The 26761-nt window shown below is 36.5% G+C and overlaps 2 protein-coding genes across 3 annotated transcripts in view; both read left to right on the top strand.

Annotated features, from left to right (window-relative positions):
* LOC129367475 (growth factor receptor-bound protein 10-like) overlaps positions 1–4943 on the top strand; it is a 66907-nt gene extending 61964 nt beyond the window's left edge. The window contains exon 17 of the mRNA XM_055041912.1: positions 265–4943. Within this exon, the coding sequence (XP_054897887.1) occupies positions 265–411 (147 nt within the window). The 3' untranslated portion in view covers positions 412–4943. The remainder of the gene's footprint in view (positions 1–264) is intronic.
* A 2766-nt stretch (positions 4944–7709) lies between these two features.
* On the top strand, positions 7710–24926 carry ddc (dopa decarboxylase). Of its 2 annotated transcripts, none has more exons than XM_055042163.1 (14): positions 7710–8030; positions 9647–9854; positions 10108–10221; positions 10354–10473; positions 13372–13506; positions 15544–15687; positions 16125–16191; positions 16536–16630; positions 18721–18788; positions 19719–19795; positions 20567–20586; positions 20677–20775; positions 23002–23103; positions 23480–24926. In XM_055042163.1, the coding sequence occupies exons 2-14, from the start codon at positions 9654–9656 to the stop codon at positions 23678–23680; spliced, it is 1443 nt and encodes a 480-aa protein (XP_054898138.1). In that variant the 5' UTR covers positions 7710–8030; positions 9647–9653; the 3' UTR covers positions 23681–24926. The 2 variants fall into 2 exon arrangements, with proteins under 2 accessions (XP_054898138.1, XP_054898137.1); XM_055042162.1 differs by having other exon boundaries at positions 7711–8030; positions 9571–9854.
* The last annotated feature ends 1835 nt before the right edge of the window (positions 24927–26761 follow it).

The raw sequence follows: 26761 nt of genomic DNA, 5'->3' as shown, positions 1-26761 counted from the left end.
GAAAAGCACAAGTACAGAAAAAGATAAGAGTGTTGTCAGTGTGTCTGCCTATCTATCTGTTTGAGAAAAAATAAGAAATTTTGACATAAAAGATGTATGTGAACCTTGGACATAAATAAGAGAAAAAATATTTTTTTTAAATCTTGAGGTCATAATTACAGGCAAGTTCCTGCAGTCATTTTCGGTAACCATTTTTTGTCTGTAGAAGAAAGATTTTTCTTGGTTGTTTGTCTCATGCCATGTGGTGCTCCTGTTTTTATTCAGTGTGAAGAGGACGGCCAGGTCTTCTTCAGCCTCGATGACGGCGAAACCAAATTCACAGACCTGATTCAGCTGGTGGAGTTCTACCAGCTCAACAGGGGCGTCCTGCCTTGTAAACTCAAACATCCGTGCACCGTCGTGGCCTTATGACATCTTCGGACCATGTGACCGTCTGAAACTTGACCTGACTGCCTGAAAACTAACAGACAAAGCGGAGAGGATCGCTGTTCTCTCTGTCGTTTGTTCTTACCTTTCCAAGAAGCTGGTGAATTGATTGATGTTTTGCTGTTGTCGTTTTCTATTGTGAGTCTTGCTGGACGTTGCTGACTGGCTGGATTTTTTTTTTTTGTGGAAGCCAATGCACGACTTGCTCATGGGGTTCCACTTTAAAAAAAAAAAAAGAAAAACAAACAAAGACAAAAGAAATGAACACTGCCATTTTGTGTCGTCACTGTTGCAAAAACGCTTCATCAGATGCCGGCAATATTCATCAATAAGCTTGGGCCTCAAGGGTTATCTCTCAAGAATCGACTTGATTTCTCTTAAACTGGACAATCAGCAGGACAGTTGAAGCTACCGTGTGGTCTATTTGGTTTCCTTCTAACTAACTGCAGTGTCATGTAAGCTGTTGATGGCACATTTTCAAAATGTATGTCACGAATGGAGACTATGTTCCGTTGACTATGTTACTCAACTAGACATGGTGCCACCAAACCGTGTCATTTTTGGCATGAATGGGCATGCCCAAATTTTACAGTGAATTAGATCTGAAGGCACCTGGCAGTCCTCCGTGAAATTCTTTCCAATCTTTGAAATGATACGTTTGTCAAATCTGCACTGTCCTTTCTTTTAGACATTTCCTCAACAGTTCCTCAAATAATTCAGTTTTTGCATCTTTTTTCCCTAACATCTGAATGTTTGCAGCTCTATATAGGTCACATTAGCCACGGCAGATCACTTGGTGCTCAGCATTCTGGGTTGTCACACCATCGCCAAGATTTCTGCTTCGAAATATCCACAAAACAGTCCAATGTTTTCCTAATTTTGCCATTCAGTCATTAGCAGCTAAGTCAGAGCAGATATACTAGACAGACAGCTGATTGTATTGTTCAGGTTTTTTAATTCAGGTATGGTTAAAAAAAAAAAGCTTGGGACTGAGACTATATTATTGCATTCATATAAATATTCCCATTTTAATAAACTGGCCCATTTTAAAGAGGTGATTCAACTTGGAATCATTCAGCTTTGGATAACTTCTGCCTTTCATAAAACAGTTTTCCACAAACATCTGTATGGCCCATTTCACATTGGACTAAGAGTCCAATGCAATTCTAAAAATTTGTCTTTGCACGTTCTTGGAAATGTCTGCAGTGAGCATCCATAAGGCATGTAATAGAGTGTGAAATTTAGCTCATTTGTTTTGAAAAGAACTTAAGTGTTCACATTGTGGTGGCTCATAAAGTAAGTGGTTCATAAACTGCAGGGTACTACCTGGAAGGTACAAAGTTGTCTCCTCTTCCAAAGCTGTTCTGACGCTGATGGTAGAGATGGAAAAATCTCTCCCAGACACAGAAAGAAACTTGGTGATGTGGAAACAACCTCATAATGTCGATGTTGTAATTTGTTGAGTACTGCGAAAAAGAGAAGCATCCTCATTGCCTTCAGCATGGAGATCCTTTATCAAATGATTTGAATGACAAGTCATTGAGATCCTGGAGACTGTAATGCATTCTTAATCCAGTGTGATGTGGGCATTGTCACATGACAGGAAACACAATCCAGAATGCTGCAGATTGCGTGAAAAACATTAAACCCAGATTGTGCTGCAACTTTGACATTTGTTCCATAACCTCTCACCTGAAAAGGACATGCCTGGAAATTCAGCATAATGTTCTCTGTAATTTAATAAGTGTGGCCTTTTTCCCTCCTAGCTTACTTCTACACAGACAATATTAAATGCCACCTCTGCCGTCTTCTTCTAATTTTAAATGGCAAAACTCTATACAAGCTGCTGGTATCATGTAAATTATATTTGTAAAAAACAGAAGCACATTTGAAATGCATTTAAAACAAAGGATGTCGACCCTTTCTGCATCCTTCTCGTTACACATTATGTAGCTTGCTACTGAATGTTGCAAGTAGGAAATGGATTGATTGCGATACATTTAGTGGCTATGTTAGTTCTTTAAGCAATGTCTGTTCATTTGTCTTTCTCTGTCACCAGAACAGTTGTTGGAAATGTTGGCTTAAAATGTTTCTTACTTGATTCCCTTTTGTGATTGACTAAGACCCTGTTTCTGTAATTAACAAGAGCTAAAATAGTTTTATTGTTAGAGTTGGATTTTTACTTTATATCAACAGAAAACCTATTGAAAAGCAAAATCTATTTAACCCTAAACTCGACTTGTAAGCTTGAAGTCCTTTTTGTTTATTACTTCCTTTTTGTCACTTCTCACAAGTTGCTGCCAATATTTAGAGTATCCTGCTGTGAAATGTCTCATAAATAGTCTTTTTTCTTTTCTTTTTTTTATCATTTGTACTCTTGAGCTTTTAGATTTTTCTTTTTGTTGTTTTTAGTTCAGGGCATTTTGGGTAGCCTTGTTTAGCTAAACAGCCAGCAGATTTTTAGATATATGTACTTTTGTACATCAACAGCCATCTTTTATTGACCTGCAGGTTGTTAAAGGATTTCTGTCTGTCCTGAAATGCAGAATAGCAGTATGACCAGAGATGCAGAATAGCAGCGCTATGTTGTCTCTCTGTGCAAGGGCATCATAATTTATCTAAGATGCAATGACATTTTTTTATTTTATTGTCTGTTTTTTTTTTTTTTTTTTTATTGATGCAGCAGTGTGTATTTATTTATCTGGATGTGTCTGATTACTTGAAAGATTTAGACTGTTTTTGTTCTGTCTTAGCGCTGTCTCTGCTGTTTTTCGCTTGTCATTACCATGAAATAATTGTGACTATTATATTTGTAATGACATTACCTGAATTTATGTTTTCCTTTTTGTTTTAAATATTCCCCAAAAAACATTGAGATTCACTAATTTCAATTTTGTGGCCAATTTCCTCTCCTACTTTTGTACAAATGCTTTGACCCTCACATACGGAGGTTAGCCTATTCTCGCTTCTCTTTGAGAACTAACAAAATAAGAAGATAAAAAAAAAGCCATTTAGATCACTTTGTTCAAGCCTCCCTGTTGAGCATTCAGTTATTGTTTATCTAAGGAGCAGTTCCAAGGTCATGCTTCTCACCGTAAAACTGTTTTGCTGGTATTTTCTAACAAAGGCAAAATGATTAAGAATTTCACATTTTAAGCTTGCTTTAAAAACTGCTATCAGTGACTAGCATAATTAGATTAACTAAAAAGGCAGCAATATTTAAAACAAACGCAAAATAATGATGGGGTTCACATTTTAAGTTGGTTTTAGCAACGTATGCTAGCAATGTGTGCTTTTTTTTCTTGGCATAACTTAAAAACAATCAGTATTTTCTAGAGAATGTAGAATTCCAAAGGGACTTCCAGCGTTTCCAAATCCAGCATGTTCTTTGAATGACAGAGGTTAAGAGCTAAAAGAGATTAACATTGCTGTACTTTGTTTAGCTCATCTGTTATTTGCTGAAAGTCTTGCTCTCGCTCACCCTCTTGCAGCGTAATTTAACCACAGGCCTGTCTCATCATGTCTTTGAAAACTCAGTTCCTTTCTAAAATGCTTTCACCTGTGTCCTTCCTTTGAATTTACCTTAAACACCTTACTGATACTAAAAATTGATAAGACATAGTCTCCTACCCTCAGTTACTGTCTCCAACCCGAAGAGTATTACTTTCAGTGAACCAGGTACCGCTTAGCTTGGTGCAGACAGTGAGTTAGAAAATAAAGCTCTGGTCAACAGATTATGATTTCTCATTTCATATGCATTCAAATGATAAGTATCACAAAGTTATGGTTAAAGCACACTGACAATAATAATGTCAATTTTAACCTTGAGAATGAACAGCAAGATGAATGTTGTAAAAATAAAAACACAAAAGAGGAAAGAAAAAATAGGGTTTCTTACTGAAAATACCAATAAATAGGCATATTCAGTAACCTCTTTTCTGAAGCTGCCCTAACTCTCCAAGTCTGTGAAATATGTAACTTAAGAAAACCACTAGGTGTCACACTAGAGCAGCAGTTTACATCTAAAACATAGAACGTCAAAACAAATACCTTATTCAAAACCAGTGTCAGAAAACTCAGTCTGCATAGATAATGGGCATAAACTGGCCTTATTAGACACAGGAAAAGGAAGCATCTTTCTATTGGATCCTTTTTACCTGAAAGTTCCTTAGCCAGTGGAAACACAGCACAGGCAGCCTTAACAAACTTAGAAAACAAGCATTGAAAGCATGTAAGAGCAGACAGTATCTGGGTTAAAAAACAAACAACAAAAAAATCTGTTGATGGTTGTAAAGCTGATTGTTGCTCCATACAGATTCACTATAAAACTTTTAAGACAATTTCAGTTCAAACCAACAGCTCCCCTTTTTTTTCTGAGAAATGTATTTATTAAGCAAACTGCAATATTTATTTGATTCTGTTTTATCATTTACTTAAATGTGGATTTGAGTTGAAATTGGGGAAATTTGGGTCATGTCTATGGTGATATCACAATAAAACAAGTGGATTGCTCTGCAGTTGTTCAAAGGTTTAATCTAATACCTGAGAAATTAATTTCCACTTTTTTTTCCCCCAAAAAATAAGTAATTAATCTTTAACTGGCTATTGTGTAAAGGTCCTCAGGTTTATCAGAAAAAATATTATTTACCAGAAAACACTTTCAGTTCTTCAAGCCAAAACAATCTATTCATAGACAAGATGGTAAGAACTCTCGACCTGCGTCAGTCTCCACTCGTGCTTATCCCATTGTGTCACACTGAGAAGGAACTACTTAAGCAAGCTCAAAATGCGCAACCTAAAAATTAGACATTGTATGTTTAGTTGTTTTAATTTGTAATAAATTTGATCAGGCCATTTTTCCTAAACACACAGCTATTTAAAAAAAAAAAACACCAATAGCGCAGTCAACTTTGGTGGCCATGGAGCTGTAAATTAACTTTGAGGTGAGCATTTAGGCCCAGCATGAGGTCTAAATTATATTTGTAAAGTCCATGGACATTTTGAATTCGGAACAATGGTCCTTAAGCCCAGCTTCAATGTGCACAAGCCTAAAACAAATTCTGAGCTTTTCAGCACCTGCGTCCTTTTTGCTTTTTGAATGAGTTAAAATCCATATGTAATTTTTTTTTTCAGCTGTCACAGTGCAAGATAATCTGGTTGTTCAAATGAGTAAAGTAAAACAAACAAAAAAATAAAATAAAATCTACGAGAAGCACCATGCATTTCAGGGAATGTGAACAGGAAAACTGACTTTTCTCTTTTTTTGAGAGAGAGCTTCTATATTCATGATGTGCTTTGCTTCAGTCTGTAAATAGTTGGTTGGCTTACTGTAATCTTTTCAGGTATTTTTGTAAAAAAAAAAGAAAGAAAAAAATAAGGGACTGATATATTCTGTTTATTGATATTAGAATAAAATGTTAATACATTGATATAAAATAAAGTTAAATGTGTGTTTATTCACAATCCTGGTCGGAGTCATATTCACTCATCACCTGCATGAATGTCGCTCTGATTTTGAGCTTTCGAGCTTTCAGTCATGCATTTGAACTGTTTTTTTATGGGGTGGACTGACAACAGAGCAAATCATTTGATAAATCTGAAGAAAAGTTTGAATTTATTGTGGATTTTTTTTCTTGCCCACAGAAACTCCAAAATTCTACACACCATGGTACAACCCACTGATATTTGGTCAGCTGTTGTTTTAACACTTTTCACCTCAACCAGTTCACCTGGATTTCTTCTTCCATGATGTTTGACCACTTCCTTTCAAATTCAAAAATACTTTATTGATCCCAATGGATAATAAATTAAAATTATTTTTGAAATTTCTTTGAAGAATTAATTAAAACTACTTAGCTTTTTGGCACAGAGAATGATTTTCTGCTTCTCTGTGTGGTTGGTGTGACATCTCTATTCAATAAGGTCAATGCCAGCAGTACTGGTACTTCAAAGAAAGGGGTTACACTGATTGATGATGCCTTTGTTTGATTTTCCAGACTTTTCCACATCAGTATCATAGAGACAGCAAAGGATGACAATGATCATGCAACAGTATGAATCTGAAAACACTACAATGAATTCTAGGGCAGTATAGAGTATGACACTTTGAAGATAGCCATTGAATGAAACTAAACAGTTTGGTTGGCTAAAACAAGACGGCTCATCACCCAAAAATACTGCATCGACAGTAAAACATGGTGATCACAGTAAAGTGCTCCCTGCTTGCTCTTCTTCAGATGGATCTCAACGTGGATACAATTCTGAACAGTTTTGACACAGAGCATTGCATTTACTACTCGAAAGCTCAAGATGGAGATGGATATAATTTTTCAGCCTTGCTGAGTTCAGCGTACATTTATATCCACAAGAACAAACAAGCTAGGATTTAGGATTGGGTTCACTGAAGCAAATATCCTTGTGGAAAGTTATTAGTAAAAAAGGTCAAATTCTGAAGGAACCGAGATTTTCTGATTATCCACAAGATGGTGCTGTTCTATAAAAAGCTTAAGGGATAATAAAATGGAATCGTAGCACTGAAAGTTCTCATTCTCTAAAGTTACTTAGGAGAAGTCTACCTCCAGCAAAGGTCTAATAATGTATCGGTATTGATCTTGTGATTAGCTGGTAAATAGGGAACGTGCATTAGAATCATAAAGCCTGACCTTTTGACACCAGCTGAGTTTCACACCACTTGGATTATCAGTCATGGAAACACAGCAGCTTGAGTTGTTATTGTGCATAATAAAAAAATGAGTGAAGATTAACATATCTGAAGACTTGTTACGTCAGTAAATAAATAACCATATGCTCATATATTGGTTTTGCTGTACATCAGAAAAGGATGGATGAGACCAGGGGTTAGTGGGGGAGGAGGGCATGTCGAGGTGTGCAGAAGTGAACATTAACAATATAAACCTTTGCTCTTTGGGAGTCAGCAGAACACCTTGTTCATATCACCACTCAGGACTCACATAGGTAAACCAGAGACACAGCATTTTTAAATACAACCCCTCGAGAACTTTGACAAAACTTGAGTCAAAGCTTGTATTGATTTTCCAGCAAAATGCCATGCAGGGTATGTAGAGAGGACATTTGGCTTGTCCATGCGTGATCTACAGGGTTGAGTTGAACTCGTAACACTTATTTCTTGGTCAGTATCCTCTCATCTCATGCTGATTTTAAATTCAAATAAATATGATAGCAATGCTTCAAATTAGTTCATATCTGACAGGAACGTCAGCTTTTATTCAATAACCGCACTAAATGTTTTTTTGTGTGCAATCAAATCATGATTATTATTTTGTGAAGTGTATTTCAAAGTTGGGTTTTGTTCATCCATGCGTGCTTTGGGTTATGAATCACTCTCCCTTGCGTTGGCAATGATCCCCTTTCCTATTGGCTGGCCTCGTGGGGGTTGGTGGATTGGGGGTGGTAAGACGCGAGATAAAAGGAGCAAATGTCTCCTGTCCTGCTTGCACATACAAACACACTCAACACGTGCCTGGCTGTCTGGTCCGGCTGGCTGCTTGTGGATGTAAAAACAAAAAGCAAGGCGAGGATCTCCTATCCAAACACTGCTGCTGAAGGTCTCTGGATCTGAAAGTGTGAGTACACACACACGCACACACACCACACTCACACACACATTCATACAGCATGTCTAATCCTATTTGAGGTAAGGCTTCGGATAAGAGCTCTGGCGCTTAACAAAAAATAAAGACCCACTGGTAACACTTGTTGAATGGCGTGGTGCAGGGGGAAATGTTCGTGTCCTGTTGTACTGTTTGAACGGGCGTCACAAGAATAAGGTCCAATCTTTTCTCCTACCATCCAATTACTTTGTCATTGTGTGTCTGTAAATCATTTACACTGGGGTAAATAGGTCATGTTCAGCTACTGGTCAGCTATATAGTAGGGAGGGATGTTTATGAGGTTGTTTTTTTTTTATTTTACTAGTTGCAGAATAAATATGATCAGGTGACTTAGAGAAGAATATTTTGTCAGGACTTTTTTTATAGGAGAGTATGAAACCGGAGTGCTCTGAGGAAAGTGTGCAGAACCTTTTAAAGACACGCCACAGCGAAAGTGGCTTACAGCTCAGCAGGGAGGTCAATAGTCCAATTATTCATTTAAAAATGTGCGGCCTTAATAATGGACAGCCTCTTAGACTTAATGCCCAAGCCCTTCATATCAAGCACAAACAAAAAAATAATCCTGAAACTTTTAAATATATGTTTTAATCCTGCTTATTTGTGTTAACTCAGCTGGCTTTACTGTCATTTTTGAATGAACTGCGACTTCTGAAATCTTTTATTTTTATTTTTTGTGATCTACTGACGCCCCAGGCTCATGTAGCACAAAAAACTTTACATCATTATTTATTTAATCTTTTCTCTGCAAATATATATTTTGAGCAGAAGTTTAGACCGGGTAGTTCAACACAGGCAAACCATAGATGGTTAAAAGCAATAAAAATATACTGTTTATTTTTTTTCTTTGCTAATTTGTCAGTTTCAATGTGAAGAAATTTGTAGAGCTAATAGCAAAATATCAGTCAGATATTATATATATCAGGTAACATATGTAATATGTCATAATGAGTTATTGCTATGGAAATATAGAAAGTCTAAACCTTAAATTTCAGCACAATTATCCAAAGTGGAAAATGACCACAGTTACATATATATGTATGTATGTTTTAATTAGCTTAATCTCTAGATCTGAATCCTAAATCCTCTGTTTGTATTGTCCAAACTAAATTTTATAGGAAATGACTGATTGCTGTTCTGTAGGCAAAAGCTAGTTGTACAAAGCATTGAAAGTCAGGAAACCAAAAGGTGTTGCACCAAGGATTTTTCTACCGTTGAATCATTGCAACGTGCTATTATATTTCTTCAATAAAAAAAAAAACTTTTATTTGAAGGCTTTTCATATGTCTTTGTGTTTCTATGTGTAAAGAACTAGTATTACCAGAGAATGTGACATTTTCATATTTAGGTTTAGTGACAAAAAAATGCTTTCTAAGCCATTCTTGCTGTCAAACCGCTGGCTAATTCTTTCATGTTCAATCCCTTCCCCACCATCAGAGCAAAGGTTAATCTTGAGAGGTAATGTGTGTGTGTATATTCTTTCCTAAATATTCAGAAATTCTAAAGAAATCTCATCCAGCTGCTTAAAACACCAACAAAACGTCAAATCCATAATCTGTACTGCTGTCCAGTCGCATCATGGATGCAGCAGAGTTCCGACGCAGGGGCAAGGAGATGGTTGACTATGTGGCAGACTACTTGGAAAACATAGAACAGCGACCAGTGTACCCGGATCTGGAACCAGGATATCTCCGTTCTTTAATCCCCAGCGAGGCCCCACTTGAGCCTGAGAGTTATGAGGAAATAATGCACGATGTGGAGAGAGTCATAATGCCAGGGGTGAGGTGACACCATTTGCTCTTTTTAGTTGGTCAACACAATAAAATTTACCAAGTTTTTCCTATTGTTTTTTTTTTCTTACCCACAATGAAAAGTATTAATTTTTTTACAGAAGTAACAAATATAAATCCTAACCCACATAGTAGTTAGAACATTACATAGCAAATTGTCTCTAAAAAGTGAGGTTGGATTTTCACATCTGTTATTTGCAGTACTTACTGTCTCATTTTTTATCTAATATATCTTTTTCCAGGTCACCCACTGGCACAGCCCAAACTTCTTTGCTTACTTTCCAGCAGCTTCTTCCTACCCCGCTATGGTGGCTGATATGCTCTGTGGGGCCATCGGCTGCATTGGATTTTCCTGGGTAACCCGTACACATATGCAACTCTCTCTCTTTAACTGATGTTACATTTCCACCTTTTATCCTCAGCTTGTTTCTTCCTTCTGAAGAAACAAGCTTTTTGATGCTCGTCTTTGAATTTCGGTGACATTTTAGGCTGCCAGTCCAGCCTGCACCGAGCTGGAGACGGTGATGTTAGACTGGCTTGGGAAGATGCTGCACCTGCCTGATAGTTTTATAGCTGGGACACATGGCCATGGAGGTGGTGTTATTCAGGTAAGCAAATATATTTTTTTGGTTTCTCACTAGCTATTTAAAATTCCACAGCTGAGGCTTGCTTCCATCAGTACCAAAACATGATATTACTTTGAAACAATGCTGTTTTATACTTGCTAAGTAACATCTCTTTATAATGTCTTCTCATGACAAAACAAGAAAAAATAAAAGTTAGATGAAATACATCAAACATTTACATGAAGGGATTGACAACCACAGGCATCTCTGTACATTATTTGGATTTTATATGAAAGACCAACATAAAGAAACGCATAAAAATTGAGGCACTCTCCAACAAACAGTGACATAATTAGTGGCTGCACAGGATATCAAACTTGCAAACAAATGGCTGGAGCTTACTGATTAGCCAAACTCAGCATCACAATTTTCAGATTTTTATGTGTGAACAAAACAGAAAATAACCTTCTGTTATTCCACTTTAGGGATATTCACTACTTTGTGTATTATAAAATATGAAACATAAAATTACAAAAAAAAAAAACATTGAAGTTTGAGTAAAGTGGCAAAAAAAAGAAAACATCAAATTGAAACACACACATATTTAGAAGATAATTGTACCTGTCAAATGAATGCTATGGTTAATAATATTTCCAGATTTCTCAACTTTTGGCATCAGTCTAAATGACTTTGAAGATGATTACACACAATAACTGGGAAACCAGTATGTAGACAAACATATTTGTCTGCAATCACCAGCAATTTATGCACTATTGATCTGTTGTCTTTTTTTCTCTCACCGGTGCAAACCAGGGGAAAATAGGCAGGAAATTGCCTTTTGATTGTGTCATTTCCAGGCACACAACATAAAAATGACAGTGATGGTGCCGGTATTGTTTCGTGTGGAAGAAGGCTGAGCATTAGTTTAGTGTTCCATTGACAGACACCCAGAGGCAATAGATGCGTGCACATGTGTCATTGGGATGGTGAATGGTAGGCAGGAGAGTCCACTCTGATGATAGATCGTTTCATGCCTCCTCTGTTGTTTCCACCTGAGTGCGAGGGTGCTTTAATGTCTGCGTGCTCATCTGGCTCATCGTCTTTTTGTTCCTGTCCTGCCACTCTCGTGTTTTTTGTAGCAGCTTACCAGCTCACTATGGCAACCAAAGGAGCTCTTCTTGCTGCGGCAGAGTTAATGAGTGTTGTGACAGCACACTGCCAGCCTATCATTACAAACCGTGTGTCACCACACAGAGGAAATCGAAGGACTTTTTTTTAAAAAGGTGACTTTAGAGTTCCTTTTATATTCTGTGTAGCGCAGCAGTTATAACTATGCAAAACTCTGTGCTTAAATTGAATCAGCAAAATATAAACAACTAAAAACAGCTTGTTGTTTGCGATGCATGTTTGTCATGGATTCTGTCTGTATAAATACTTTGAATTGACTTTATGTTGTGCATTTGTTTTGTAAAGTGGCTTGAGACGACATGCGTTGTGATTTGGTGCTGCATAAATGAGCTGAATTAACACCGTTTCCTGTTATATTTCTATGTTAAACTGGTAAAGTAAAGATTAACATCAGACTTCATGTCAGTTTATAAGCATCTGCTCGTTAATGTTTGGGAAAAATGACTCCATTTGATCTTACCTGAGGAGGTTTGCAGGTTGTGACGGGGTTCACAGGATCAGATGCATAGGAAGTACAGGTCATGATTGTTATCACCTGGGGAAGAACAAGACATGTGCAAGTTTGGACTACAGAGGTTTGCTTTGCTGGCTCTTTACAATGTTTCTTTCATGAGCAACATTTGACAACAGCAACTTGACTTCAAGCATGATCAGTTTGTTTCCACACAATGCTCTTTTAACTTTTTTTGTTGACATGAATTGACCTTTTCAGGCCTGAAATGTTCACATGTTGATGACTAATCTTATTTCTTCATCATGCTTAAACAGAAACAATTAACTTGGTTTCATTTATTAAATAAAATATATTTTTCAAAGAGTTATTTCTAGCTAAAGACAAAGTTAAAAATATCACCTGCTATCAGGAGGTATTGCCCCTTTTGCTGAAATAATTTGCTTCTTGTTGTCGTCTATGTACACTTTGTTTCCAGTCATCTTACGCCGCATTTCAATACAGATCTGATTGTTCACTGAGCTCAAAACCTTCTATTTTTATAGATTGTGTACTTAGTCGATGTCAAACATGTCCTCTGTTGATGTTTCCAAATAATTCAGCACATTTTGGAAACTGTCCTTATGTCTTAGCTGAGAGCTTGCATGCAGGCAGAAAAACAACCCAATAAAAATAATTATTAATTTTGAAGAGCCGTGTCCTTTCAGACATTTTATTAAGGACTATAAAATAAAACAGCTTTTCAGCCATGTCAACTCTTGCTGCCATTTCAGTTCCTTCCTGTCTTGAGTCATCAGATGATTGAATTATTTCGGTGCTTGTTGATCCGAAGCACCAAGCCTTTTGAAGGCAATATTCCACCTGTGTATGTGTTATTTGTCTCTTTTACGTGTTCTCTTAGAACAATGAGATTGTTACATAAATTAAAATATTGACTCAGTTCACTTATTTAAAATCACACAGTGTTTTTAAGCATTGTTTTTAATTAACCACTATTAATTTCCACTAATAGCTGATGGGAAAAGTATTTGATTAACACAGAAAAGTGATCTTAATGAAATCTGCTTAAATCTACTTAAATGTTATTTAAAAAAATGTCTTATCTGGAAAAAAAAGCAATTTGATTGCATATTAGACACAAAGTGGTTTGCAGAAGCAAGGATCACATTAACAAACCCAACCACAGTATTCTCCTGCATGCCTGAACATGCCTTGTTTCCTTGAATGGATTTTATTTGTGGTAGTTTTGTTTTTTTTTCAGACATTTGTAACATGTAGATGAACCTGTAATTGTCTGACAGGGCACAGCCAGTGAAGCGACTCTGATGTCCTTGCTCGCCGCCCGGTGTAAAACGATCCGACGGGTCTTGGCAACAGACTCTAAAAAGTCTGAATCTGAAATCCTCTCTAAACTGGTGGCATATACCTCTGATCAGGTAAGTGTCAGAGTAAAGAAAAACCTTTGTTTCAAAGAAAAGCATCATTGTTCTAGTTTACCTAAATTCCAATTTAGGATGCCAAGCTGACAATATTAAACCTGACACAATAAGGTTCAAAAGAGAACCAAGATGTGTATTTGCAAAGTTTATGCAACTGTTTTTTATCGTCTTCTTTCTTCTTTGTTTTTTATTTTTTGAATCTAAGAAGTCGTCATCATTTATTGCAATGTGCGTCACAGGGTGAAAAATTACCAAGTCAGAGTGGGGGGTCAGTGAGGCAGTCGCTATTGCTGATCAGGTTTGAAACCAGACTGACTTTGTGATTGGATTATGAAGTTGCCTGAGGGCCACAGAGACCTTTAGCAGAGATCCTGTTCATGTTCTTCAACAGCAAGAAGTGTTCTTTCTGCCATGACAGGCTAAACATAAACAAGTGATGATTGCCTCAGTGGAGGACCAGGACAAAATATTGAATTCAAATACTTTGGAGCCAAACAAAGTACAGAATTGGGGTGTATTTTCTTTACACTATATTTAATAAGCTTAATAATTAATAAGCTTATCTGATTTATTTTACTCCTACAGTTTCCTTAGACCAATGTATTTTAAGCATCATCCGCTGAATGTTACCTGTATTTATTCAGTGTGACATTAATACAATTCCTTAAAGCTACTGTCCAGATGTTCCTGCAAAATCCATCAGACTCACATCAGATATAGTTGGAATCTATGGAACAACACAAAGCTCTCATTTATTTCTCTGTTTGGTTGTCGATGGTCATTTAATTGAGACAAAAGACAAAAGACGGCTTCCTGGTGCCTTATGCATCCGTTGACATCACATAAGGCTTAACACAAACTTCTTTTGAATATGTCCTCCTATGTTTTTCTTGTTTTTCTCTGGTTCTGAAGAACCAGATCTCTAACCCAGTAAGGATTCATAGCAACGTAGGGCAAATCTTTTTTTTTTTTTTTATTGGTACGTTTTGGTCAAATTAACTGTCTAACAAATTGATGCACTATTTTCATTTCTGGGACACCAAAACCAATTGTTTTTAACAATGAGTCAAATCTTTTATTGCACTTTTACTTCTTAACTGTTAAATCATTCAGCTAAACCAAAACAGCCAAATAGCCAAATAGTGTTCGGAGTGGTTCGTTGGTCTGTCTCCACATTGAGTTGGCTTGAGCTTAATATCTTTACCCCGTAATGAAGCAGTAGCTCTCTAATCCTAGTGTAATAAATAGGTTCTGAACAGAATGTGATAGATCATTCTTTTCCCAGTGAGATTTGCTCAAATAAACAAATTCATGTGTTCTTTCTTTTGTTTTTTGCATATCTGAGACTTTGAAACAGGGAATTTTTTTATTGCTTCATAGTTCAAAAGAAAAATGTTCTGTTAAACCATAAAAGTATGATTTCTTGCTGTGATATTGTATTGAAAAATTCACGCTTTTTCTCTGGTAGAGATGCGGAGGGTTACCAAAGCAGAAAGCAGCATTAAGTCATTTCAAGGCTGGTAGATACAAGTGGGAAAGGTCAAGCAGGATATAAACTGATTTGTATGAGTTAGAGATGCAAGACTATTGCCGCCATCTTTACATTATGCTTCAGTTGCACCATTCACAGCGACAACAATCTGAGCTTCGGGCTCATCAGAGTGAACCTGATCCAAACATTGACAGCGAAACTCAGATGCAATGTGAATGTGTGAGAATCCAGGTTAAAACTGATTGAAACCTGCTCATCTGCCAAGTTTTTAGCTAATATTTAGATTAGTTTAATTCTTGATCTTGATCATTTAAAAATGTCTTCCTAAGTCAGTTTAAATCGATCATACAACTATGTTGTTGTCTACATTTATTGAGAAGAGAACACACACACCCTCTGGGTAGTATTGGACAAATAACTTTTCATGCTCATGAAAACCAGAAAGATAAATGGCATAAAAACTGGGAATCAATACCCTTAAAAGGATTAAAAACGTTCTTATCTTGTCCTTTTCTCCAATATTACGTGTCTTCCAACCTCAGGCTCATTCCTCTGTGGAGCGGGCCGCCCTGATTGGAGCAGTAATGATGAGGAAGGTTCCTACTGACGAACACTACGCTGTTAGAGAGGAAATGCTGAGGAAGATGGTGGAGGAAGACAAAGCAGCTGGTCTCATCCCTTTCTATGTAAAGAACAACACAAAGCACATCTACCCACAGTCCCTAACGCACATGTAGAACTTCCAGCCACTGAGCTGTGGCTGTCAGCTATGATGTAATTTCCTCCTGAGCCAGCTGTATGCACCCAAGGCTTCTGCTGAAAGATAACAATGTTTCTGTCCAAACTAATGTATGTCTATCTTGTTAGGGGCAATAATTCCTGCCTCATCTGGTCCCATAGACTTAAATCAACGCACAACGAAGGGGAGACTGTAGTTGCTTTCCGAGACAAAATCAGACTGTCAGATGGATTTAGGAGAATAACATACCAGGAAAACATAATTTGAATTCACTTTTCTTGTGTAGAAATCTTCAGTTTCAAGCCTTACTGTGGTGGCCGTAAAAACAGACTATGACATACCAAATGCCTCAAGGTTCTGATTATGGATATCTGTGTTTTTCAGTTTTGTGCGACTCTTGGGACCACACCATCATGTGCATTTGATCATATCATGGAGCTGGGACCGCTTTGTAAGTCAGCAAGTTGCAGCCAACTAGTATCCCTCAGATTACTAATGGCAGGAAGCTCTGATGGTTCTATCTGATTTTAGATAGGCACATTGTTTCTTTTATTTTCTTTATTAACTTAATCAGAAGGAGAACATTTGAGGAAAAAAGATCAAAAGCACCAAGGAAATAGAAATGTTTATTACATTACTTGCATCAGTGCCATTTCAATATATATTCAGTAGTTTTTTTAGGTCTTTAATTTAAAAAGATTAATCTTTGAGGCTCAGGATTATTTTTTAATAAAAAAATTCCCAACCCTGTTTATTCTTTAAAAGTTTATGTAGCAACTTCTTCATCTTTTTCAGGTAATAAGGAAAACATGTGGATGCACATTGATGCAGCTTATGCTGGCAGTGCCTTTATTTGTCCTGAATTTAGGCCTTTACTGAATGGCATTGAGGTGAGTAAAAATCCTTCGAAGTGCTTTGTTCGTATTCTACTATGCAAAAAGTATTCACGCCCCTTTAGCTTTTTCAAATTCTGCAACGCGATAGAAACCTTGGTAACCCTTTATTTGATGGGTTGTGAATAAGACTGTCATGACACTGTCATAAACATGACATAACACCTGTCATGAACGTGAGAGTAAGTCTTCATGAATATTTATGACTGTCGTCATAAAGTGTCATTCGATAAATCATCTAATACAAAGTTGACATTGCCAGTTTTGCAAAACTTAATATAATCATGTTGCACAGATAAGTCTCCTTGGCAAAATACAAAATACAATAAATTAAATATTCAAAAAAATGAGCCTTGTAATAATATAATAATTATTATAATATTACTACTCGTGTTATTACAAGTTGTAATACTCATCCATTTTCATAGGCACAGTCTGTCTCTGACAAACAAGAAAAAACACCTTCTGTTCAATTGCCTGAGAATTATCTGTTATTGGATCATTGCGACAAAACACTGACTTTATGGTCCTTGAAAAGGGCATAACGTCAAGGATGGCCTAATGTCAAGGAGGACGCATGCAAAGCAGAGCAAAGGGCTGAACAATCGGCATAAGACGCAGAAGCATTAATGTGCCTTTTGATTCTACCCGAGCAGCTGTTGCTCCCCATGCTGTGCAGAGACACAGAGATAAGGGCAAAGTAATTTCCTGAGGCAGAGTTGGACCTTTATATATCACCGTTTATTAGACACGCCAGTTCAAAGAGTGGTGGTGAGGAGATAGGAGAAGGCTGTCTTGATGCTAAAAGCGCCAACAGAACACAAATACACTCTAAGTTTTAATGTTCTTTTCTGTAATTTTCCTGTCTTTTCCATTTTGCAGTATTTGTCAGTCTATACCTTTTTGTCATCTCAGAGCTGAGACCAAAAAAAAAACAGTATTGCTGTGTTGGGTTGGCACATGAGGTAGAATCCTGGTCCTTTTTGCATCAGAACGACACTTCCCTGACTGCCTCGTTGCTAGGATATGAGTGATGGATAAGGATGCAGCCAGCCTCCTTCGAGTCAGTCAGCATGGCAACTGTCAGCCAGGATTCTGAATCACATTGTCTCTGTGTTGTGTTATTGCATTTGTGAAGGTAGAGGAAAGGATATTACAAAAGATAGGTAACAAAAAGATGGGAGCAGATTGGGAATAACTCATCTCTAAGCGAGGAAGGAATGATATCTAATGCACTCTTCAAGCTGCCGACTGGATGCTCCTCTTTTGCATTGCAAATAAGTTGTGTCCCCTTCAGCCTAGACATTAATGTTGGTGACTAGATTTCTTCTGCAACCACTGAGATGGATTATGAGGTTATATATTGGATTTTTACAAAAGAAAAAAGTGAATTTCACATTTAGTTATTCAAGCTTATGCCAAATTTGTTTTGGTACAAAATATATTTATTAGCATTTCAACTTCAAATTTCATTATGTTTTATTGGGATTTTATGTGATAAGACCAATACAAAATACAAAACTTTAACCAGATTTGATGTTTTTTCATGTTCTTTCAGAAATAAAATATCCCTACAGTACTACAGTAAGATGCTTTCGCCACCATATTTCACAGTTAGGATTGTTTTGTTTAAATTAGTACACCTCTTCATCCTTGACCTGTTTAGTGATTTCCTGGATCTGCATGATGCAGTTTGTTCAGTGGTTCTTTCACAAACCGCTGATGCCTTCAAAGAACTGAGAATAAATTGCCAAAAGGAGGACTTTATTTTGTAACTTCTGGGAATAGTTACACTAGGTTTGATTTGGTTTGGTTTTCTTTTGTTTTGCAAGAGGTTAAATACAAATTTATTCCACTCTTTTATGATTATTACCAGTAAAACATTTTAAAAGTTGTCTATTATTCCTTGTTTTGGACTACCTTGTGTTTGTCAATCACAAAAAAAAAAAAATCCAAGTAAAATACATAATTTTGAGGATAAATATTGTTTGTTAGAGTTCAAGGGCTGTAAATACTTTTGTAAGATTCTATTCATGTGAATCAAGGAATGATGTTGCACAATAAATAATTTTGTATTTATTTTAAAGTATGCAGACTCTTTCAACTTCAATCCACACAAATGGCTTTTAGTCAACTTTGACTGTTCTGCAATGTGGTAAGTCTCCAACCCTGTTTGCTTTGCTTTCTGAAAATAAGTAAAGCTGTATTTTTTTATTATGCAATTTAAATAATAGTTTACATATACAAATGATATAAATATTTTTCCAAGAAAGTAACTCTTTATTTGAAAGTCAGTGTTCATGCTACTTGTTTGTCTTCTCTTTCACTCATGAATCCATGAAGCTACAATGAGAACTGATATCCATCGACACCTTTATCATTTGCACTGTAAAAATAGAACCCTGCCTTCCACCTGGCCCATCTGTCAGCATATACTAAATAGTAGGATGAAGATGGCTTCACCAGAGGTCCTTAAATAACCATTTTCCTCAGTCTGCCAACAAAATAAATACAAATTTTGGCAGTGAGGACATTACTGAATGTGCATGTGGAAATTACCACGTAATGAGAAAATAAACAAACAAACAAAAAAAAAAAAGAAAAAAGATGTTATCCCAATTATAAAAAGCAATCAAAATTGAACTGAAAAAAGACCAGAAATAGAAAGTCAAACTGTAAACATTTTGTTTGATGAGTAGTTTCTGAAAATATAAAATATCCTGAGACAGTAGGTTTATTTGAAACTTCTGAATTTATATAAATACATATTTTTATCCTCTCACTGATTATTATTCATTTGTGATGTTTGATGATATCAAACAGGATCATTTCAAGATGATTTATTGTCAGAATATAAGAAAAAAAACTTCTGCATCAATTAGTGTTACAGAACTTAAATTATTGCTCCAAAGGCACTTGTATTGAGTTCTATTCTCTTGGTTTATGCTAATCAATGTACAGAAGTAAGATTGTTCAAGACACACAATCATTAAAACAGACCATAATTTATGAATTTCAGAATATAATGTTCAAAAACATATTGGGTGAATTTACTGAAGTACAAATGCTGTCTGATTACCAACAGGGTGAAGCAGAGGGCAGACATCATTGGAGCTTTTAAAATGGAACCTCTTTACCTGAAACATGAAAACCAAGAATCAGGTAGAGTCTGAATCATTTTTCAGTCACTTTTAGATGTGATATACAGAGCAGTTGAACCCCATAAAAGTATTTTGAACTTTAATCTATTTACAACCACAAACATTGATGTTTTGTTTGAGAAATTTAATGCTCGAAAAAGCACAAAGTTGTTGTTGTCACCTTTAGAAGATTTCATTCGTCAGTTCAATTAATATGCTGAACTGTACTACTTTTAAAAGCATTTAAACTCTGCCCAGCTTTGATGATATAACCCCTGTCTCTGTGAACGCATCTGTTATATGTGCTTTGTGTGGGTGTGCGCATTGTCTCAGTCTGCAGATGGGCTCAGATTTGCACTATAATTTGTTTGAAAGGTAGAGGCAGCTGCCACCCTCCGTATCGAGGCACCTTACAAAAGCCTGACTCTTCAATCTAATTAGTGGTTATTAGCACAAGCCAGTCCCATTCTGCAGAGATCAGCTACCTGAAGGCGTTGTGGAGTGACAAGAATCTGATCAGTAAGATAGAGAAGGTGGGCACATTGGAGAGGAGCAACACCTGGCTAGTTAAAAAATATGCCTGAAACTTTATCAGCGAAACAATTCTGAACCTAAAATGTGATGGCATTTCACTGAATTAATTCATGTGTATGGAAAAAAAAACACTGTCTGGTGAACCAAGAACATCACCTCAAAGAGATCAGTATGTTACTTTGACCACCTCATGTGTGAATACAAAATTATCGTCTCACCAACGTTTGATGATCAGCATTATTATCTTTTCTTTTAACAGGGCTGGTCACAGATTACAGAGTAAGAGAAATCGTCTTTATGAAAGACCAGCATATCTGCAGTAACACAAATGTTGTAAAATTTGACCACTTTTCTGTCTCCAAACTCCAGCACTGGCAGATTCCACTGGGAAGAAGATTTCGCTCTCTGAAGTTGTGGTTTGTGTTTCGAATGTACGGGCTGAAAGGCCTGCAAGCTCACGTACGAAAGGTAAGCAACCAGCTGAGGGAGTTCTTTTTTCTTTTACAAATAGAAATAAATCCTGACCAGTTTCCCTGTCCTGCTGAATAATAGCAACCCCACACTTTTTACTGTATTATGTGTAATGTTCTTTGAAATGATTTTATTTCATTTTCTAAATTAAAGTCTTCTTTGTTGGTCAATGAGTGGCAATGTTTGGTATGGATGTTTTTACAATTTTGATTAAATTCCATTTTTGCAGTTATAGACTTTTACAGTGATATTTGTTAAACATTTGAAAATAAATCTATAATTTTTGAACATGATGGTGCAAATAAAGTCCATCCGTTTTCCAATTTTCTTAATAATTATCATGGTGTAGGATTAAGTGTATTGGAATATGTCCCAGCAATGACCGAGTGTGAGAGAAGCTAATTTTTCATTTCTTTTTAACAATCCCTCACTGAGCCAACAAAGAGAGATATAAGAGAGGCCAATCATGAACACACTGAAAATATTATTTATGTTTAAACAAAAAGTCCAGTTTTTGAGCTTCTTCCTCTATTTATTTGACATCCTTCTCTTTTACCCATAGCTAAAATTGAGCTTTATGGTAAATGCCATTTCCATCTTTGCTTTGCACATCTAACCCCTCGAAATCCTCTTTGCCAATAGCGTCCCTCTTCTGTCCCCCTGCTTGACTCTATCTGAATCAGCATAACCATAATCCATGTTGCCAGACATAGAAAACATGTGACTGATATCTTCTTCTCAGTAGCAACATTTCCTCCCATCTCTGATCGCATTGCTGCCCGTTTTTTCCTTTAAACCCTTCACGGCTGAATGCCTGGCTCTCTGCGTCCCTCTTCCTCTTCGTCCTCCTCCTCCCTCTGTTCTGCTCCGTCAATCAAATGAGCCTGTTTCATGTTTATGCTCCATTTTAGATAAAGTGGCAGCTTCTGAGAAGAATTACTGCAGCTGCGTACATAAATAAGGCACAATATTGAGGCTTCTTTATTTGGAGCAGCTTCTCTTTTTGTCCACAAAATAGCCTTGATGAGCAATGATGACATAAGCTGAGAACAACTGGAGGTAATCTGAGGAACCGGTTACCAGGATGTAACTCTGTTTACTGATGGATGATGGACTGAGGGAGCATTATAAGGTGCAAAAGCTACATGTGTAACATTCGAGCTTCAAACATGAACAAATCACTCCCATATTTTAAAATAAATACAATAGTCAGCATACAATAAGTCAAGACAGAATATAAGGTTACTACACTTAATCTACTAAACCATTTGGAAACAAATAAATAAAATGATGAATTGTTGTGTTCAGAGTGTGGTTTCACACAACAGGAAATGGCAGGAAAAGTGAAGGAGTGTCCTGACTTTATCATCATGTCTAGACTGATGCTCACTTTCATCCAACATCTCAAGGGCCTCTCTGATCTTAAGTGGATAAATTATGCAGCAGCATGGCTGATCACTCGCAACCCGTCTGAAAATCATATTTGTTGAAAGCAAAATCTGATGAAAGCTATTACATGGCTGATGTTAAAGCCTCCCAGAACTCGCCTCTTGTTGATGTAAATCATTACAAGACTAGCTTGTCTCATCAGATGATTACATGCAGTTCTTACAATACTGCAAGATGAGTTGCTTTAAAGATTGCTTTTTGTAACATGGCACAACACTGCCATCTAGTGAGGAAAATGAAGCAACTTGCACCTTTCAGTTCAGTTTTCTCGTGTTTTTTAAAGACACAATAATATTATTAACTTGACAGCTAGAAGGACATAATATCCAAACAATGCATCAGAATGTGGAATATTATGAACTTATTTTTCAAATGCTTAGTCTGTGATGCTGCTTCCCCACAGCAATGAACAGAACAAGTCCAACAAAAATCAGCAGTCAAGCAAACAGCAAGTTCATCAAAAAGTTAACATTTCATTTCAGAAATGTTACTTCTACAGTTTTATTAGTTGGTTTTCTTAATGAATCTCATGTTCAATTAGAAAACGCATATTTGACAAATAATATGAGACAATAATATGAGATTGTCTTTCTTGACCCAGTAATATTTTTGAATTGTTATATCTTAGACCCTTTAATGTTTAAAAGCTCCATCTTGATGTTTTGAGAAAAAAAAAATCATCAAGTGATGTTGCATATTTGTTTACTTGCACTGTTTATTCCTGAGTACATTTTATGTTGAACTTTGGGGCATTTTGGTGTCTTCTATTCACAGCAAGTGGCGCTGGCGAAAGAGTTTGAGAGCCTAGTAAGAGCAGACAAGAGGTTTGAGATCTGTGCTGAAGTTGTTCTTGGACTCGTCTGCTTCAGGCTTAAGGTGATAACATACAACATCAGCCCCATAGATTTTCTCTTAATCTGTCTATTCCTGTTATATTTGTCCTCTTTTCAATATAGAATTGGAAGAGGTTCCTCTAAATTTAGGTTTTAAAAGGTTTGAACTATGCGATTTTTATTTATTTATTTATTTTACGATGAACTAATCACTAAAAATAATGCTCTAACATTTCTGATGAGAAGAAGGTATGTGTATGTCCAGCCTCTAGGTGAGAGTCTGCTAAATTTTTTAAGTGTGAACCTGATTCTTGTTCTTTAAGACCTATTTTAATCCAAATTTTGATGTGACAAGTCTCTACTCTTTCTAAATAGTTTGACAATTGGGAATCTCAACATCATGCTGTTTCTTCTTCCAGGGCTCCAATGAGCTGAACCAGAACTTACTGAAAAAGATCACGAAGAGCAGAGAGCTCCACCTGGTGCCCTGCCAGCTCTCCGGGCGCTTCGTCCTGCGCTTCGCCATCTGTGCACGCAGGACAGAGTCACGCCACATCCAGCAAGCATGGCGCCACATCACACAGCTAGCTTTTGAGCTTCTGCAGGAGCAACCACATTGACCATGACTTTTGGAAGAATCATTGCACTCTGATGCCGAAATGACAACCAAAGTTTAGGCAAAAGATTTGTGAAGTTTGCAGATATAAAATCCCCTTGTACTTTATTTGTGGAGTTTTTTAGCTGTCAGTGAGGTTTCTGTCTGCAGCCAGTTGGTAAGTCATTATTTTTGCATATGCTGGACAGTCTTGAATATACATGTGTGTCGTAAGCATGACTTAATCCGTGCTTTGCAAAAAGTCCTAAACAAATAAAAAGGGAGAGGAGTAGCTATTTCGTTTTGGATCTGCGGTTTCTTCATGCGTTGTCTAGGCTTGTGTTTGTGACTGTTTGGTGATTTTGTAACTGTTCTCAACTTGTGCACTTACCGCTCTGCTGGCTTTTCTGTGCCCATTCTGTGTTTTCTGGTTGTCAAAGGTTTAAAGCTGATTGAACTGCAGCTTAGCTTTGTAGCAAATGGATCAATGGTAAAATAAATTGTTTAGGCAGCATATGTCTGCTGCTTTATCTAGAACCGGCTTCTCAATGTACCGTATCTGAATGTTAGTGAAATTTAAGATTTAAAATGTCAGGTTCAAAAACTCCAGTTTTGCTCATTTGAATAAAAACATTCATAAGTGCATTCAATATCTATATTGTAAAGACACTGGTATTTTAGTTATACTGGCACAAATGATGTAATATTTTTTTATTTTCTTTATGATTTGTCTTATGCACAGCGGGTGCTTGCAATCTGTAGCATAGGAGCACTGGAGAGCTCAATTCTTTTAAATAAGAAAAGGAAGAACGAATGTTTACAAATTTACAAATGCAAAGCACTAACAATAATGTTCTTTCATTTTATTGGAAATTGTAATCATAGGTTATTTTTGTACACAGAAATAAGTTCAGATGAAAGAAAACAATGTTAAGCAAATGTGCTTACTGCGTACATAAGATGTGAATTTGTGCTTCAAGATGTAGGCCTACTTTGGATTTTTGAAACCCACTGTGATATGACATCTTTGACTACAGATAAATAAAATCCATAGTTTTCCTTTAATTAACCAGTCATGTGTGTTGCTGTCTTCAATGGCACTTGCTCTTGGAAGCCTGCATATACTTTTTTAAGGTCTTTCAGTCTTTCATTGTAAAGCCTGTGTTTAGATGAATATGAACTGTTGCAATGAACAAATGTGATTAAAGCATTGATGTATTGCATCTGTCTGGGAAAAAAAATAAAAATAAATCAATGGCGTGTAATCAACACCTCTTTGTGAGATGCCGTCTTTGATGCAGGAGTGTTTTCTTTTCTTTGTGTGCTCCATGCATTGGAATAATTTTTTAATGAAGTCTACTGTAATCTGTCAGATATGATTTATGTTTTGTTGACTTGTTTGACTCCCACAGACATAAATGTAATCATGCCTCAAAGTGGAGTTATAGTAGCTACTGAAATATGTCAGAAATAAGTTGTTTATAGCCATGAAAGTATTGCTTTACGTATTATCAATGATTTCCCTCCCACCCCTTAATCATCCAGGGATTTACTCAAATGTTTTTTTGTTTTTTTAAATATTATTTTACAATTATAACTTTATGAAGTTCTTCTGTTCTCCTGCAGGCGGCGTACACACTTTCTCTCCAACTAACTAACATGCTGCACCAATCAGCCTTCTCTGAAGATCCTATTCCCTGCAGACGAAGACTAGCCTTCTATAAATACAGATGGAGATTCACTGTTAGACCTTAATGCTTAGACTTTGATTACTGCTCCACATTACTGCCCTGTTAATTTATTTATCTCATAATATAATGCATATGTAATCATCGCCAGACGGGACGGATGTGGGTAACATCTCCTTTAGAGTTTATAAAGACCGTGCAAAAAGAGAGGAGGGCTCTTGGCAGGTTTAGTCTATGCTAAGACTAAATGATAAGACTAAAGAGACATAAAAGTACTATTACAGAGGTCAAGCACTTATAATTATGCACTTGACTCATATATAACCATTATGAATAAAACATGACTTTTACTCAGTATTTTGATGACCTGGACAAAACACACACAAAGCAATGCACTCGAGGCACAACAACATACTCTATCCCCAATAGAGGAAAATGTAGGTTTGACATTCTCCTTTTTTTATTATCAAGAAACACCATATTTACTTTTTATGAATTTCACTGACCTGTTTTATTGTTCATATTGTTTTTCTGTTGGTTCGCTTCCTGTGCACAACATCTTGGTTTTTAACTTTGGTAAGAATGTATTTCTAGAAGATTTTCAGTTTTGTAATATATACCGATAGAATGAGCATTAAATGAAACACGGGGAAATAGAGGTGAAAGGTTAAACAAAAATTGCTATTTTCTTCTTGATGCATTATCTTCCAATAGAGGATAAGATATCTTAAGCCACTCATGAATTGACAAAAAGCCTGAGTAAAAGGTGTTGTATTTCTGTTCTCTGTGGAGTTATGAAAACAGGCAAAACATGCTAAACTTATTCTGTAATCTGTATTAGAAATATTATACATTTAAAAATTATTAGGCATTTTATTTCTTAGGAGGTGTGTGTGGCTATGTGCAGGATTAATAAACATTGAAGCTGCACTTTACAGCTTTGACACAAGGAGACGCCATAAATTACTTATAATTTACCATCCATGGATTTGATACAAATAACTGAAACGTGTAAACTTTACCTTTCTTTAAAATTTCGTTTTCAAATTACTGTTCTGAAGACCAAACCGACTGGAGATCAGTTTCATTAGCCATTCCCTGCCTTGACCTGTAGCATTAAATACATAATTATATATAACATGCCTGAGACACAAAAGTAGCTACAAAGAAAAAGCAGCAGACAAGAAGCTGTATTTCACATCTATTAGTCTTTAAAAGGTTACTAAGTCATGCATAAGGTAAACCACAATAAGAGCCATTATCTACAAATGGAAAGATTACATGGAACAGTGGTGAACCTTCAGAAGAAAAGCCAACCAAACTTAGTCCACACCACTGACCATACAGGGGATCCCAGAAGAAACCAGAATAATAGCTAATGCATTGCAGGCCTTCCCCCCAGAGTTCATGATATAGCA

This window comes from Poeciliopsis prolifica, unplaced genomic scaffold (genome assembly GCF_027474105.1).
Source record: "Poeciliopsis prolifica strain line A6 unplaced genomic scaffold, Auburn_PproV2 SCAFFOLD017, whole genome shotgun sequence".
Taxonomy (NCBI): Eukaryota; Metazoa; Chordata; class Actinopteri; order Cyprinodontiformes; family Poeciliidae; genus Poeciliopsis; species Poeciliopsis prolifica.
This window is presented reverse-complemented; position numbering and strand designations above follow the sequence as displayed.

What these genes read in the sequence shown, in the direction of transcription:
- ddc (XM_055042163.1), top strand. Translation starts at nt 9,654, where the DNA reads ATGGATGCAGCAGAGTTCCGACGCAGGGGCAAGGAGATGGTTGACTAT. An exon ending in AGAGAGTCATAATGCCAGGG is followed by an intron (nt 9,855 to 10,107) that starts GTGAGGTGACAC and finishes ATCTTTTTCCAG; the next exon opens with GTCACCCACTGGCACAGCCC. An exon ending in GCTGCATTGGATTTTCCTGG is followed by an intron (nt 10,222 to 10,353) that starts GTAACCCGTACA and finishes GTGACATTTTAG; the next exon opens with GCTGCCAGTCCAGCCTGCAC.